Source organism: Dermacentor albipictus, chromosome 1, assembly GCF_038994185.2.
Source record: "Dermacentor albipictus isolate Rhodes 1998 colony chromosome 1, USDA_Dalb.pri_finalv2, whole genome shotgun sequence".
In the NCBI taxonomy this organism is placed as follows: domain Eukaryota; kingdom Metazoa; phylum Arthropoda; class Arachnida; order Ixodida; family Ixodidae; genus Dermacentor; species Dermacentor albipictus.
This window is the reverse complement of record NC_091821.1, coordinates 487,010,944-487,025,095: the sequence shown is the minus strand read 5'-3', so window position 1 is coordinate 487,025,095 and position 14,152 is coordinate 487,010,944. Positions and strand designations below refer to the sequence as shown.

The following is a 14,152-nucleotide window of genomic DNA, read 5'->3' as shown; positions in this document are numbered from 1 at the left end:
TGTGCTGAGGTAAAGGAGACGAACTGTCAAAACTTAAGCATGGTGTGAGACCAGGCTAGTTGGTATTACATGCTGAAGTGTCTAGCGCAAGAGTGGACACGGAACACTAACAAGGCGACAAGGACAAGCGCTTGTCCTTGTCGCCTTGTTAGTGTCCCGTGTCCACTCTTGCGCTAGACAGCGCTTGTCCTTTTCGCCTTCTTAGTTTTCCGTGTCCACCCTTGTACTAGTCACTTCAGCATGTCAAAATTTGTCAGCCAGTCGCTTTTATTACCAACTGACGACAGAGAGCATGATGAGCAACGCCGAGAAAAGCCCAGCATGCTACCCGCAACCCCTAAACGTTCTACTGCGACACACCTTTCTCCGCCAGCTCAGTACCACCTCGCCGTCGTGTGAGTTGTGCAGAAACGCTATCGTATTTCTGGCAGCATGCCATTACATGGCCTGGCATATTTAGATCATGACAGAGCGAGAACAGCAAAGACGACGCTGCGTTGATATGAAATGCTCCACGGACTTTTCTTCCAAATACCACTTTCGAAATCGATTGTAATACTTGAAGATGTTGTGCTCCTAATGTCACAAATTATGTGCAGCTGCCCCCTGGTTACAGGAAAATTGGACGTTGACAGGGTAACAAAGAACTTAAAAGACGCTCAATATGAAATCAATGAAAATGTATCTATAGACATTTGAAAAAATTTTCGAGCAAAGGTAAAGCTTCTAATAATTGGCCACTACATAAAATATTTCACGAAACTTAAAGAAGGCATTTGCAGTGCCTGTGGTAGTTGATATGGACAGCAGTTTCTCCTCAAGATTAAAGGCGAGCGGTGCCCTGTGTGCAACTTGTGAGTACAGATAACCATTCGCCAACACCCGGATATAAGCATGAAATGTGCCGATTGTTTTAAGGTAACCGGGTTTTCTGTTTGCCTGATTAAAGTAGCGTAGACAAAATTCTGGGAGCAGTTTTATACCTTGTCTGTTCAACATTTATTTATTGTTGTGACCTCGAAAAACATGTGATTCTGACATTGTGATTCCTTTGTTAGCGCAACGATGGCATTTTTATGTTTAGTGTAGAATCCACGCATAAGCGCTATCATCACGAAAATTTAATAATATGAGATAAACATACGCGAACACACGCTTGTTACTGATAACTGGACAGGATTCTGCACGCACAATACTCGATAGCCACCTTAAATTTCAATTAAAGCAATGCAGACCACGTTGCCAGCATACAAACTACAATAGTAGGACATGGTAAAAACTTCAAACGCACCGCCAATGGAGGCGTCACCGATGCCAACCACTTGCTTCGATTTTGTTGTAGGGTTTTCATTAGGCAGGAAATTCAAAACCGTCGAGGTCCACAGTTTCGGGGCCTTGTGACAGCCACAACGTTGGCGCATCCGCACAGAACCATGTCATCGGAGGAAAGCACGGGCTCAAGGTGAAGGGCACCGTCCTTGTCACCGTCTAGCTCAACGGAATACCTAGCGGTCAGCGTGATTGCACCTTGGTGTCCCTCTGGATGACAAATGTGCAGGTGAATATATTCAGCGGTCGGATATTTGATGCACAGGCGGTCCAGCAGGTCCTGCGCGTTGCTAAATGGCATCTCTTTTAGCGTGACGCACAGCCGCCGTAAATTGGGAGCTGGAACGGCCCTGGTATCCAGGAAAGACAGGTCCAGAGTTTCGGTGGTGCTCCCAAATTTCAGACTTCTGACCTCCAGCATAACCTAAAATATGAAAATACAGGCCGTATTACTCAGACGCCTTTATAACGACGCGCTTCAGACCTCTAAATTCTGACGTTATACAGGTCGTCTCATTGTAAAGATAGCACACAGTACCACTCACATAAGCATGCTAAGCATACGTTGAGCAAGAGAAAAGCAATCAGCATCATCAGCATGACAAAGTAATTAAGAAATCTACGCAGAATTATCAACCTCTGTATATGTGCTACATGGATCATGAACAGGTAGGTGATTCAGTAGAGATATCAACTGTCATGGAGGCATTGATAATCAACAAGTACAGGAGGCATACTTGAATATCTTGGGAAATATCTACAAAGATGCCACAGCCACCTCGGTTCTCTGCAAAGAAAAAGCTGAAAATTGCCTATCAGGAAAGGGGTCCCGGCAAAGGCACACAATCTCTCCAATGTTATTCATTGCATGCCCAGAAATATTTAAGCTATTAGAGTGGGAAGGCTTAGGTGTGAGGATCAACAGAAAATATCTCAACAGATTTCAGTGCAGGAAAAATACAATGCGCGACGTAAGCTAAAATCAAAGGTAAAGGTACACAGACTAGCGCAAACCCTCTGTCATTGTCCTGCGCAGCAACACTGGGGATGAGTTGCAACAAATTATTGAGGATCTTAATCGAGAATCTGTTAGAGCAGCATTGAAGATTAATGGGCAGAAGACAAACATAATGTTCAACAGCCTTGCATGAGAACAAGAAGTCATGACCTCCAGTCAGCGCCCCGTCTTCGCAGGAGTACGTTTATCCAGGTAATTTACTGACAGCGGATCCATGTCAGGAAAAGGAAGTTCACAGAAGTATAAAAATGGCTTGGAGTGCACACGGCAGGCATTACCAACTGCTGACTAGAATATTAGTATTTTCTTTGTTGAAATGAAAGCTGTGCAATCATTGCATTTTACTGATGCTAACATATGGGACAGAAACTTGGACGTTAGCAAAGCAGGTGGTGAACAAGTTATGGACGGGGCAAAGAGCGTTGGAACTAAAAATGCTATGCGTAACGTTAACCGACAGGAAGAGCGCGGTGCGAATCAGATCAAACGGCCACAGCCGGTATTTTATTTATTTATTTATTTATTTGCTGACACGGCCGAACCATTACAGTAGGGAGTGGGTATAGAATAAAGCATAGTGTACAATAATATAGCAAGGCATAATAAGACATGGTAACTCCGAATTATTCAATCTTGGCTAAAGCAGATTTAAATGGGATGTTATCATAAATGGAAGCAATGTCGTAAGTAAAGCGATTCCAATCTTGTTCTGCGTCAGTATTCGTGCAGCACTTCATTATATTGCAAGTCATGTCCCCTTGTGCACAGCGCGCAAAATCGCGCTCTGCGCGAACGAGACAACAGCTCGCGCGCGGCGCGGTCAGCGGAAATGCTTAATGCAGAAAAAGAAATGAAGGCCGCGCCTGTGACGTATGCGTCACGTGATCCTCGAGATTCCAAAGGCTAGACGGGGCGAGTGAAGAGAGCATACCTTAGCAGTGGAGCCCGCCTGCTGAAATAATGGCTTCGCGGCACTGAAATATGCATTGCTCGGCTTTTTATGAGCCGATTTTAAACATTTTTGCGGCAGAACGCTCCCTGGAAGACAGTTAACTTGCAGGGTATAACCAAAGTTTGCTATGGGGCCTGGTTAGGGGCCATTTAAAGCGATGGTCCACAAGGTCCTATAAAGAAGATGTTTCAGAGCACACCTTCAAAATTTGTTGAAGATTGCCTATGGTATGTAGCTTAGTCCCAGTTTGTGAGCCAGTCTACTCGAAGCAGCGGACACTACTTGCACAAAAAATTGAAATGTAAAATCGACTAATTAACGAGAATTCACGAATTAACTTTTTAGCTAATTATCTTATGACCCATATCGCAATTGACGAATTCTGGCAGTAGACTTGGCAAGGCGGATCCACGTGGAACGAATTCTGAGGACAACGTCAGTTTCGAGACATAAATTACCGAACTTTGCGGACAAATGCATTGGTGTTCCAGTTACTTGTATGCTTCAGGGCATGCAACGATCTTTTTGTGGCAAATTAACTGGAACCCGAATACATTTCTCCGCAATGTTTGTGAATTTATATCTCCAAACTGGTGTCATATGGAAAATTCGTTCCAAGTCGATCTGCCTTGCGAACTCCACGGATAGAATTTGTAAATATCAATATGGACCCTAATGTAATTACTTAAAAGCTTAATTAGTTATTTTAATTAATTAGTTGATTTTGCATCTCATTTTTGTTGTGCAAGTATTGTACGCCGCTTTGAGTAGACCAGTTAGGAACTAGAATTGTGATATTTGCCACAGGCAACTTTTAAAGATTTTTGAGAGTGTTCGCTGAAAAATCCTGTGTAATGTAGCTGAAGAATGAATTCGTCACAGAAAGTTGGGCGATGGTAAAGCCTATGAAAAAAGTTCAAGCGAAAATGTTTTGGCGGGATGCTAATAACGGAAGAGAACCGATTTGATGGAAGTTATACTGGCAGTGCGGTTATAACAGGAACAGATGAAGCGAGTAGAACGATTTCATACCATCTTAAGTAACCAAATTGTTAGTGCTTGGATCCAAGCCTAAAATGGCGTATTCTAATTTAAGGCGAATGAGAGCTTTGTATAACAAGAGCTTTAAAGACGAAGGAGCTGCTGAAAAGTTACGGCATAAGTAACCTCACGATATTAGCGTTGGTAATTATCTTGTAAACATTCAAAGATCAACTTAGATTAGATGTGATATGAACTCCTAAATATTTATGGGAGGTAGACCATAAGAGTTACAGAATGGAGTGCAGGCGAGGACAGGAGAAAATTAGGTGCGATGATGAAATTAGAAAATTAACACGCGCAAGTTAAAATCAGCTAGCGCAAGGCAGGGGTAATTGGAGGTCTCTGGGAGGGGCCATCGTCCTGTAGCGGAGATAAAAATTGGGTGATGATGATGATGGTTACTCCAAGGTTCACAGCGCAATACGCGGTCAAAGGCAGAAGCGATGAAAAGCGAAGTTGCGCCTCGTCAAATCTCCCTATCGCCAGCCTCGCAGTCCAAATTCTTCAGTAGTTCACTGCGGCCTTAAATAACTCGGCCTTAGAATAGACCACTGTGGCCTTTGTCGGCGTTTTTGCGTCTTTTCAAGCGAGAGGTAGCTTTGAAGACATTGTCGGGTCATGGCTTGCGATTATATCATCAATTCGTTGTCAACTGCTACTTGCTACACTGCCGTCGCACCTGTTACTGTAGTCCAAGCAGCTTGCGAATTCAGCAGATCCTGGAGCTTAGCAGCATCACTAACGCTCACTAAGATCGGACGAATTTTGAACTCCGTGTTTTGCGATAGGCGGAAAATGCAGCTCTGGGGTTAGCGGAGGACAGTCACAAAGTATTATTACAGCCCCAATAAATTATTTAGTTGCATTTATGCATTCCCTAACCAAAGTGTTTCTGTAATACGTGGCCTGTCAGCCCTGCGAACATATTATTAGCATTGACGCCTGAATCAGAAGCCCGCTTTGCCAAGAAGGTGCTTGCGCTGTGTGCGTTCTTGATTAGCCCTGAATCAAGGCTGCAAACAACGGCAAATTCTTGTGCAACGCAGCGGACGCGAAGCACATGTATGCGTGGCGGTTGTTCGTCGCCACATTGAATTTGAGTGGCACCGCCAGTATTGGCATGGTCGATTTAATTCGATCGGGAAGCTCCTGGAGAAAAGTGGTCCAGAACCAATTGCCCCGACATAAGCAAGACCGGTGATGGTAGAAGCGATTGAAGTGCAACTGGGTGAAAAGGAAACAAGCAATTCCAAAGGAAACGCGTCTTTTGATTGAAAACAAAACAACTTGATTTCAGTTCAACGAAAACCAAGTTCTTCATTATTTTTGTATGCAAGTGGCGAGGAAAGAACTCACAAGTCTTCCACTTTATGAACAACTTTAGATACCGATTTCCCAGCTGGCTTAAAAGAAAGGCAGGGGGGGGGACGTTCCCAGTGCCGTCCATTTAAACTTAACGCAGCTATATAGCGTGGAAAGGTGCGTTAATATACCTTGCGCATCTCTCCAATGCTGTTTTACTTGCTTGTCGACGTTTCTCTGTTGGAATGCTGATGACGTCTTTGCGAAATGCGCTTCATCATGGGCCAACGTGTTCAGTCAAAAGTAGGGAGTTACCACTACCAGATAATTGTTTACTTAGCTGCCTTCGTGTAGCTGCTCTGGCCAATGGGCTATGCGTCAGAATAAGCGACCTGCACTCGACACCAAAAGCTTTCTTCGGAGCACAAAGGAGCGATGTTGCCTAGGTGTAAATGCGACACCCGTACGCCAGACGTTTCGCTGCATCTGTTTCCGGCTAAAAGCTCGAAACACCCGTCGAATCCAGTTGCGGCACGTCTGAAAATACTGCTTTAATGGCTTGCCGCGAAAAAAAATTGGCGCCTTTGACGACAAAAATTATGACACTCATTTTTTTTAAAGGATATGTAGTGGTTTTATTTTTCTTCCGCCGGAAGTGCCCCCTCGTTGCACAGACGGCGTAAGCCCTATGAACGGGCGATGAACGGCAATGTTTTAAACGTACGGGTTTCTTGGAAGTTTCACTGCCAGTTAAGCTTACCTTGGTAGGCGTCTCACGCATGCGCTAGCAAAAGGTTGGCAATTTCTATTCAGGTAAGCTAGGTGCGGATTTAGTCATTTTAATCTTGTTAACTGTTACTGAAGTGTAACAATATGCGTGAATCACGCATATGCTTTGCTTGGTCAATAGATTACATGAGCAATGTTTATAGGCCGGTCATATGTCTAGGGAAATATTTCCCTCCTAAAACTAGGGGTGCCCTGGCGATTCACGAACGGGGTCCCGTTGGCTATATTGGCGTGTCCGCTAAGTGCTCTCGCCCCACACGGATGGTCGGTCGCGTCGGATAAAAAGCAATTAACACAGTTAGAGTCAAGGTCTGAGCTTGTCGCCACACATTAAAACAACAAGCTTTGACAACAGGCCCATAATAGTATTCCTGCACATGCGCGGTGGTGCCTGAAGGCACGGCGTCGTGTCGCCTGCTACAACTCTTGGTTTCGCCCAGAATGCTACATTCAAGCAGATCGCTGTCACGGGGAAGCCAGCCTTGTGTTTGTGCAGAGCATCTGAAGGGCCGGCCGTGCCCCAACTTGAGCCTCTATGAACAACATACACGTCGATTATTAAAGCAATGAAGGGGGCTAGTTGGTGACCGTTCATGGTTATATTGCGCTCAGTTTTAAACAGACCATATAAGGAAGGGCAGGACGTGGACGGACGTAGCGCGCTACGTCCGTGCACACCCTGTCCTTGCTTAATATCGTCTGTTTAAAACTGAGCGCAATATAACCATGAATGTCGATTATCCTTTCCATCGTGGAAGTTCAATTTCGTTCCTTCCATTGCCTTCAGCTGTTCACGAAAGGAGAGAGATTGCCTTCGTCGAAGGTGAACATTATGCTCGAGCGGATGCAGTTCATTCATGTTCAGGTGGGGAATCCGCAAGTCGTTTACACGCGACGCGCGGACGGAAGGCTGGCTTCGAAGCTGTGACTGCCCTCGTGCAACATTGCTACGACTGCAGTTTGTTTCAGCGCGTGCAACTTTGTCGGAATGTAGCAGCATAAACGGAGTCGAGCGCATGCGGCGTCTGTTTATGTTGCAGACAAAACGAAGCCACCCCTCCAGGTGTAGTACATGCATGCGATGCACGACCGCGCTGGCTGCACTGGAGCTCCGCATAGCGCGGCGACGCACTGTCATGTTCCGCCTAACTACGTTCATCGCTGTACCTATGACGCCTGGCGCTCTTTGGCCATAACTGGCCCTTTGGCCATAAAACATCACACATCATCATCATTATCACGTATGACGCCTGGTATCATCCGCAGTGCGGTTTACTCTGGGCAGCAAACACCACAGACATTACGTGTTTGCTATCGCTGTCATTGCTTCGCTCACCGAGCGAATCTAATCAATCAGAGACTCCGCGTTTATGGGCGGAATATGTATTTATAATTGTAAATGTGCAATGAAGCTGCCTTGGTTCTTAGAATACGCGTTTAATTTTCGTGCCGTCACTTCTTTATCTATCTTGTACCGCTACTATGCCTCTAACGCATCATCGGCGTCCCCCCGGTACGATCATGAGGCACGCCGTAGAGGTGGACTCGTGAATAATTTAGACCGCTTTGAGTACATTAACGTGCGCCCATTGCACGCTACACGGGCGTTCTTATATGTCGCCGCTATCGAAATACGGCCACCATTGCACGAATTGGTTGTAGCACCCTCAGGCTTAGCGGCGCAAATTAAGAAGATAGATGAAGCAATTTCATTTTCTTAATCTTTCTTGGGGTAATACAAGCACGTCTGCATTAAATGTTTGATATGTATGCGCTGCGTCAGTCATAGCTTATGCAACAATAAAAGATGGATTAAGACTAACACCGTGATTGCCATATGAGATGACTCCATACCACGCACTTCGAGAGCAGTACACGCACAGAATAAATGAACGAGAAAAATGGCATACATGTGTGAACAAAAGTGACTAAAGCACTGTAGATGTATCCAAACTGCATACCACGGTCCACTAGCAGCCTCGGTGGACAAAATTTGGTCACGCATGCGCACAGAGCAGTGCTGACAACAAACATGCTCACACCTCCCAATCGGTTTCTTTGTGAATCGGAGCGTCATTCAGACCTGCGAGTGAAAGGTTGGCATAGCGTGAAGGCGCTATTTACCATAGCTGTTTCTGGAGTTGGCAAGCGTTATAGACAACACGCGACGCCCCCACTACACAGACGAGTGCAGCCATATGTTATTTGCGCCGTCACGTTCGCAAGTTTATAGCCGTAAAAGGCGCAAATGATGCTCCGATGCTCATGTAAAAAAGCCAGACTCAGATGGGTGAACTGGCTGTCAGTGCACCTGCGTGACACACGTTGACGACAACAAATCGGAAACACCAAACTAAGTGATCGGTTAAACGTTCTGTTGTAAAGTTCAAGCCACGTCGTCATTTACAGGCTGTTTAAGCCTCGATCTGCTGAAACCTGATAGCTCCTAAATGCCAAAATGCGTTTCCACACGAAAGAAAGTTACAACTTATGGACATTCATTTTTTTGCGTAAAGCTTACATCTGTCCATAAGCAACCGACTGATTACTGAATATTTATTTATTTTAATTCGGTTGCAAAAATATCTGCAAGTGAAAGCTGTCGATCGTATGAAAAGTGCCCCTATGTGCCATTCGTAACGGGAACCATGAAAGGGTTAAGATGGCTCTCAGGGTAAGCTAAGATTGGAAGAAAAACTGGAACGTTCAAACAGTTCATAGGAATTTGCAGTAAGTGCTTCACATTACTAGAAATTTTGCAATTCGTCAGATCTGCGTTAGGTTCAGCAAGCAGCTTTTACCAGAAGAGCCAATATTCAGAAGCCGTAATGGTAAACTCCTGTGGTCAAGCAGCTGACAACGTCAACAGAACATATCGAGAATTGTCAAAATTTATATCCACCTATAAGGTACGATGCTATCACTGAAATACATAATTATCTGCGTAATAAGAGAACGGTTCATTTGTCCTCCTCTGCCTAAACACACACACATACAAAACTTAAAAATAGATTCTCCTCCCTTTCGGTCCTTAACGATAGGCGACCTAGCAAGGAGTAAAATTGGGCCTTACCTCTTTCATTGCGGTCCTGCTTTCTTCCACCTCGTAGGCGTTGGAGTGCAAGTTTTGCAGCCTCAGTTCTCGCACGACGCATCGCTTCAGGAATACCAGTGATCTTACGTGCGACAGATTACAGAGGGTGAGGCGTAGCAAGGGACAGAGCTTCCACAGCGGTTGCAGAATTTCTGCGGTGCACGTGACTGCAACTGCGCAGACAGCGCAAATCGTGAACTGTTTAACGGGTGGAGCGCGCACGTCTAGTTCGTCGAGTCTGAAGCGAGCCCTGGCAAGGGGCTCGAGCCGCCCCTTCCAACAAAAGGCACAGGAAGGCAGGGCGAGCGCCTTCAGATTGTCCAGACCGGCATCGGCGAGGATGGAACAGCAGTCCACGTTTGACTCGCAATGGAAGGAGGCCAGATTAAGCTCCGCCAGAAAGGGGAATCCCCTAATAAAAGCGAGAAGAGGGTCCGCATTGGCCGGGTGTTGATGGCGTGAACGTACCTGCCCCGACAACGAAGGGGATTCGAGTATGAGTGCATGAATGTGACAGTAAGGTCTGTGGCAAGTCGCTGACTTCAGTGTTGCAAGAGGATCGCCGCGTACCATGACGGAAATCTGCGAGAACAGCTCCGACAACCGCAATGGTTTCACACCGTCCAGGATCAGGCAGTTGCCAGCTAGCGACGGGTTCAGACGCACGATTACGCTAGAAGACACCGTACGACATGCGTCGAACATGCCGAAAACAGATGAAACTTGGCTGTCTGCATGCTGTCGGTTCCACGGCGCCCTGAGATTCGCTTCGCGGACTAGCACGGCGCTGTCGTTTGTGTAGGTGAACGTTGTGAACTTCCCGCAGGTTCCAGTGTGGTAGCTCAAGAGCACATCGTGCGCTGCCGTGGTGTTTCGCTTGCGGCGCAACCGCTCGTGAAAGTGCAGCTCGCGGAGACAGGAGCCGCGCTTGAGCATGACGCACAACAGACGAGTATTACGTCCGCACGAAATTTCTTCTACGTACATCGAACGCAGCGTGTCCGGCAGAATGGTGTGGGCATCGCCTACGACTGGCTCCTGCAGAAAGCGACGTACATCTTCGCCGACGTGCTTATTTCCCAGTAGAGACCACTCAAGGGATTTCAGGGAGTGTAGCCGGGTCCTTAGCAGCCGTATTAACGTTGTTGGTAGCAGGCGAGTGTTGATGCAGCGCAGGGTGGTTAATCTGGCGCATAATTCGATGCATGCCTCGAGCGTTCTTGAAGAGGCTGACGAGCAGCCACTGATGTCGAGTTGGGATATTACGTCTGCCCGGTGCTTGTCGATGTACTCGCGAAAGAAGTTTGATGAGTAGTGTGGAAGGAAACGCACGGTGTGCATGGCGTAGGCAATCCGCGCTAGACGTGCGAGCTCAGGAGAAGTTCTTTCAACTGCCAACAATTCGTCCGGGTTCAAGTACCTGAAGATGTGAATAATAGTCTCCGTGGGCAGGGTAAGCAAACCGCAGCTTTCCATAGCATCGTTCATGATGAGTGTTCATACGAGCAGGACGGTAATTTTCTTCTTGCACAACTGAAGCGGCTGGGCCCTCCGAGGCAACTGTCCCTACGCGTTGCGGTTACACGCAGCGCTTGCTGGGGCGTACGGAATGCCTACGAATGAATTATTCAAAGTCACCGTTTTACCACGTATATTCAGTCCTTACTGTCACGGCGGATTTCGTTCATATTAATCTTTTTGTAGGCGCGGTGCATTTTCCAGTGATAAAAAAAGGACTCGTTAAACGCGCTGTCCTGCTATCGTAATGTTGCGACGCTGTTATCTGCCACAACCGCTGAATAAGAGTATTATATGGGGTGACTCTCGCCGCCTATCGTGATAAGATACTATTTGCAGCTACGGTCGTCTTGCTGCAGTGTCCCAGTCGAAACCGCTGACGGCACATATATCATGAGGGGGCGCACCGTGGCGCCGGTTCTCCGATATAGTACCGGTGCGCATTTCTCTAAGGTGCGCCATTGTGCCGATTGTCCTGGCAAGGTAACTTCAGAGAGAGAGAGAGAGAGAGAGAAACGACTTTATTTGCCACTGCGGAGTAGGATGTTAGGGCAGGTAGGCCTAGTGTGGCTTCCAGGTGGGGGCGACGTCTTGGGCACACGAGACGAGTGCGATTTGCGTTTTCTTGTCTGCTCTTGTCAGCAGCTGGTTCCAATCCTCCTCAGAGGGAGCTGGCAGTAATGATTGTGGGGGAGGGTGACCCTCGCATCCCCAGAGAATGTGTGCCCGAGTGGCGAACACTCCATGGTCCACTTAGTACAGACGGGGTCGTAATCCCCGCCAGTGAGTAAATAAAACCTAGAATGACTGAGAATGGGATCGGTCTGTAATCTATGAAGCATGGTGGCTTGCGGTCGGTCGAGGTCGGGGTGGGCAGCCGGGTACAGAAGTTGGTAATGTCAGCATAGGATTTGGGGGCCTCTGCGAGAGCATTCGGGTTCGAGAGGCCGTCCTCCCGGTTTGTTAGGCCTCGGGCTAAGCGGTCCACCCCTTCGTTCCCAGAGTTCTCCGCGTGAGCAGGTACTCGCACTAAACTTACAGTTCTGTCGAGAGCGCCACCGCGGAGGATGTGTGCGGCGGGGAGACAAAGTGAGATTTTTTACAAATTGGGGATGGCTTGTTTGGAGCCGCTGAGAATCGTGCGTGTGCGGGGATCAGCGATGACTAGCGCGTTCGACCTCTTCGGCAGCGGTTGAGGAGTGTGTGCGCACTGTAGCGGCGCTGATGAGAGTGCATGGTGGTTGGCGTCGCTACGCAGGCTAAGTATGTGTTAGAGTCGCATTTCGTCGTGTCCACGTGCATGGCATGTTCGTCGGCAAAGTAGGTGACGTCTAAGGCTTGCGCCTTCAGTTGGCGGCCCCTATTGTGGCGGCTGGATAGCATATCGGTGCATCCCTGTGGTGTTCTCCAGGTGCCCACTGCAGAGGTCTCCTATGAGGAGTTCAGGAGTGCGGTTGTGGAGTAAGTTGGCAATATAGTTGTAGGTGCAAGTGCCTACATTAATCTGCGATAGGTTTGCGTAGGTCAGTATAGAAGCGTGCGACATGTTGTCGAACGCTTTACTGACGGCGAGGCCGAGAATGGTGCGTGTCACCCGGATGGAACCCGGGTCGAGTATGTCGTGTTGTATCTGCCGCATGATGTCCTGGGTAGAGAGTCCAGCCTGGAACCCAAACATGGTGGGTGGGGGGGGGGGGGGAGGAGATCTTCTTTGCCTGCGTGAGTGTGGAGTCTGTTTAGAACTAAGTGCTGTATAACCTTCCCCAGGCAAGACGTAAGCGAGATGGGCCGGAGGTTGCCCATACAGAGTCGTTCGCCTGGATTGGGTATAATGATTACCTTGGCATGCTTCCCGAAGTCAGGAAGGCAACCCTCATGCCAATGGTGATTGAAAAGGTCCGCAAGTGCTGCTACTGACTGGTCGTCGAGGTCGCGGCGCATTTTGTTGGGGATAAGGTCATCGCCGGCGGCCGCGGCAGTCTTGATGCGGTTCAGAGCGGCGCGGACTTCCGACGCCATGATGTCTCTTCCATGTCTGGGTTCTGGGAGCCTTTGTAAATTAAGGGGGTGGGAACGTCGGTGGAGGTGTTGATGTGTTTGTCTTTCAAGGTAACGAGGAGTCCCTGGTTCATGCCTGGAAACGCGTGTAGGACGCGGTTGAGATACTTGTATGATGCAGGCTTGATGTGGGTCGGATCAAGCAAGTGATTGAGGAGAAACCATGTGTTCTTGTATCCCAGCTGCCCGTCGAGTCGGTAGCAAGTCTGATGCCATTGTTGTGCACTAAGTTTGGTAGAATAGGCTTCCATCTCTCGTTCGAGGCAAGCGATGCGAAGCTTAAGAGCGCGGCTGTGTTTGCGTCGGAGCTATCGAGCGTGGAGGCTGCGCATGGCTTCCCACATATGCATGAATTTAGCATCTAGGGTGGGGCCAGCTTCCTCCTGGGTGACTGTGGAGGTGGCGTTGACTGCGTCGCGGCGAAAAGTATCTCTTCATGTACCTACCGGAAAGCATCCCGGTTGGTGCGTTTCAATGAGCGGCGGGGGCCCTTGCTGTGTGTGGCTGTAAAGGTAGTGCTAAGAACATATTGATCGCTACCTATGTTCATACCGAGATTTTTTGCAGCGCGCATCTGGGATGTTGCGGGCGAAAGTGAGGTCGGGGCAACTGTCTTTCGTGATGCTGCTACCGAAACGGGTGGGCCATTCGGGGTCGAGGAGGAGCGTCAGAGCCAGTGTCTGGGTAGTACCCCCAAGCTTGGCTCCTTTACGACCGCAGGTTTTGCTTGGGTAGCCCCACTCGGCGTGTGGTGAGTTAAAGTCACCTACTATAAGTAGTATATCGTTCCGCGCAGTCACACACGCCTTGCGGAGGAGAGTGCCTAAATTAGTGCTCTTGTCTCTTGGGGGGCTGTACGCATTTAGGATGTCGAGTGGGAATTCGCTTAGGCTTTTTGGAAGGACCTGCACGAAAGCGTGAGGGACTTCGGGGTAGTCAAGATCGAGTTGATTTGCGGTGAGGTTGCGTCGTACAAGGATGGCGGTGCTGGGGTGGAGATCTGGCGCCACCGATTGGTTGTTAACGGTATAGCTGGCGAGTTTGGTGT

At 48.1% G+C, this 14,152-nt stretch overlaps 1 protein-coding gene across 2 annotated transcripts; it reads right to left on the bottom strand.

Moving 5' to 3' along the window:
• Positions 1-220: 220 nt before the first annotated feature.
• LOC135912639 (uncharacterized) lies at positions 221-11,234 on the bottom strand. 2 transcript variants are annotated; one of them, XR_010567741.1, is made up of 3 exons: positions 9,508-11,234; positions 1,984-2,116; positions 221-1,753 (listed from the first exon to the last, which is right to left on the bottom strand). XR_010567741.1 is itself a non-coding variant. In XM_065445129.1 (2 exons), exons 1-2 carry the CDS (start codon positions 11,014-11,016, stop codon positions 1,364-1,366), a joined length of 1,899 nt encoding a protein of 632 aa, XP_065301201.1. In that variant the 5' UTR covers positions 11,017-11,220; the 3' UTR covers positions 221-1,363. The 2 variants fall into 2 exon arrangements, 1 of the variants encoding a protein (XP_065301201.1); XM_065445129.1 differs by lacking the exon at positions 1,984-2,116 and having other exon boundaries at positions 9,508-11,220.
• Between the last annotated feature and the right edge of the window lie 2,918 nt (positions 11,235-14,152).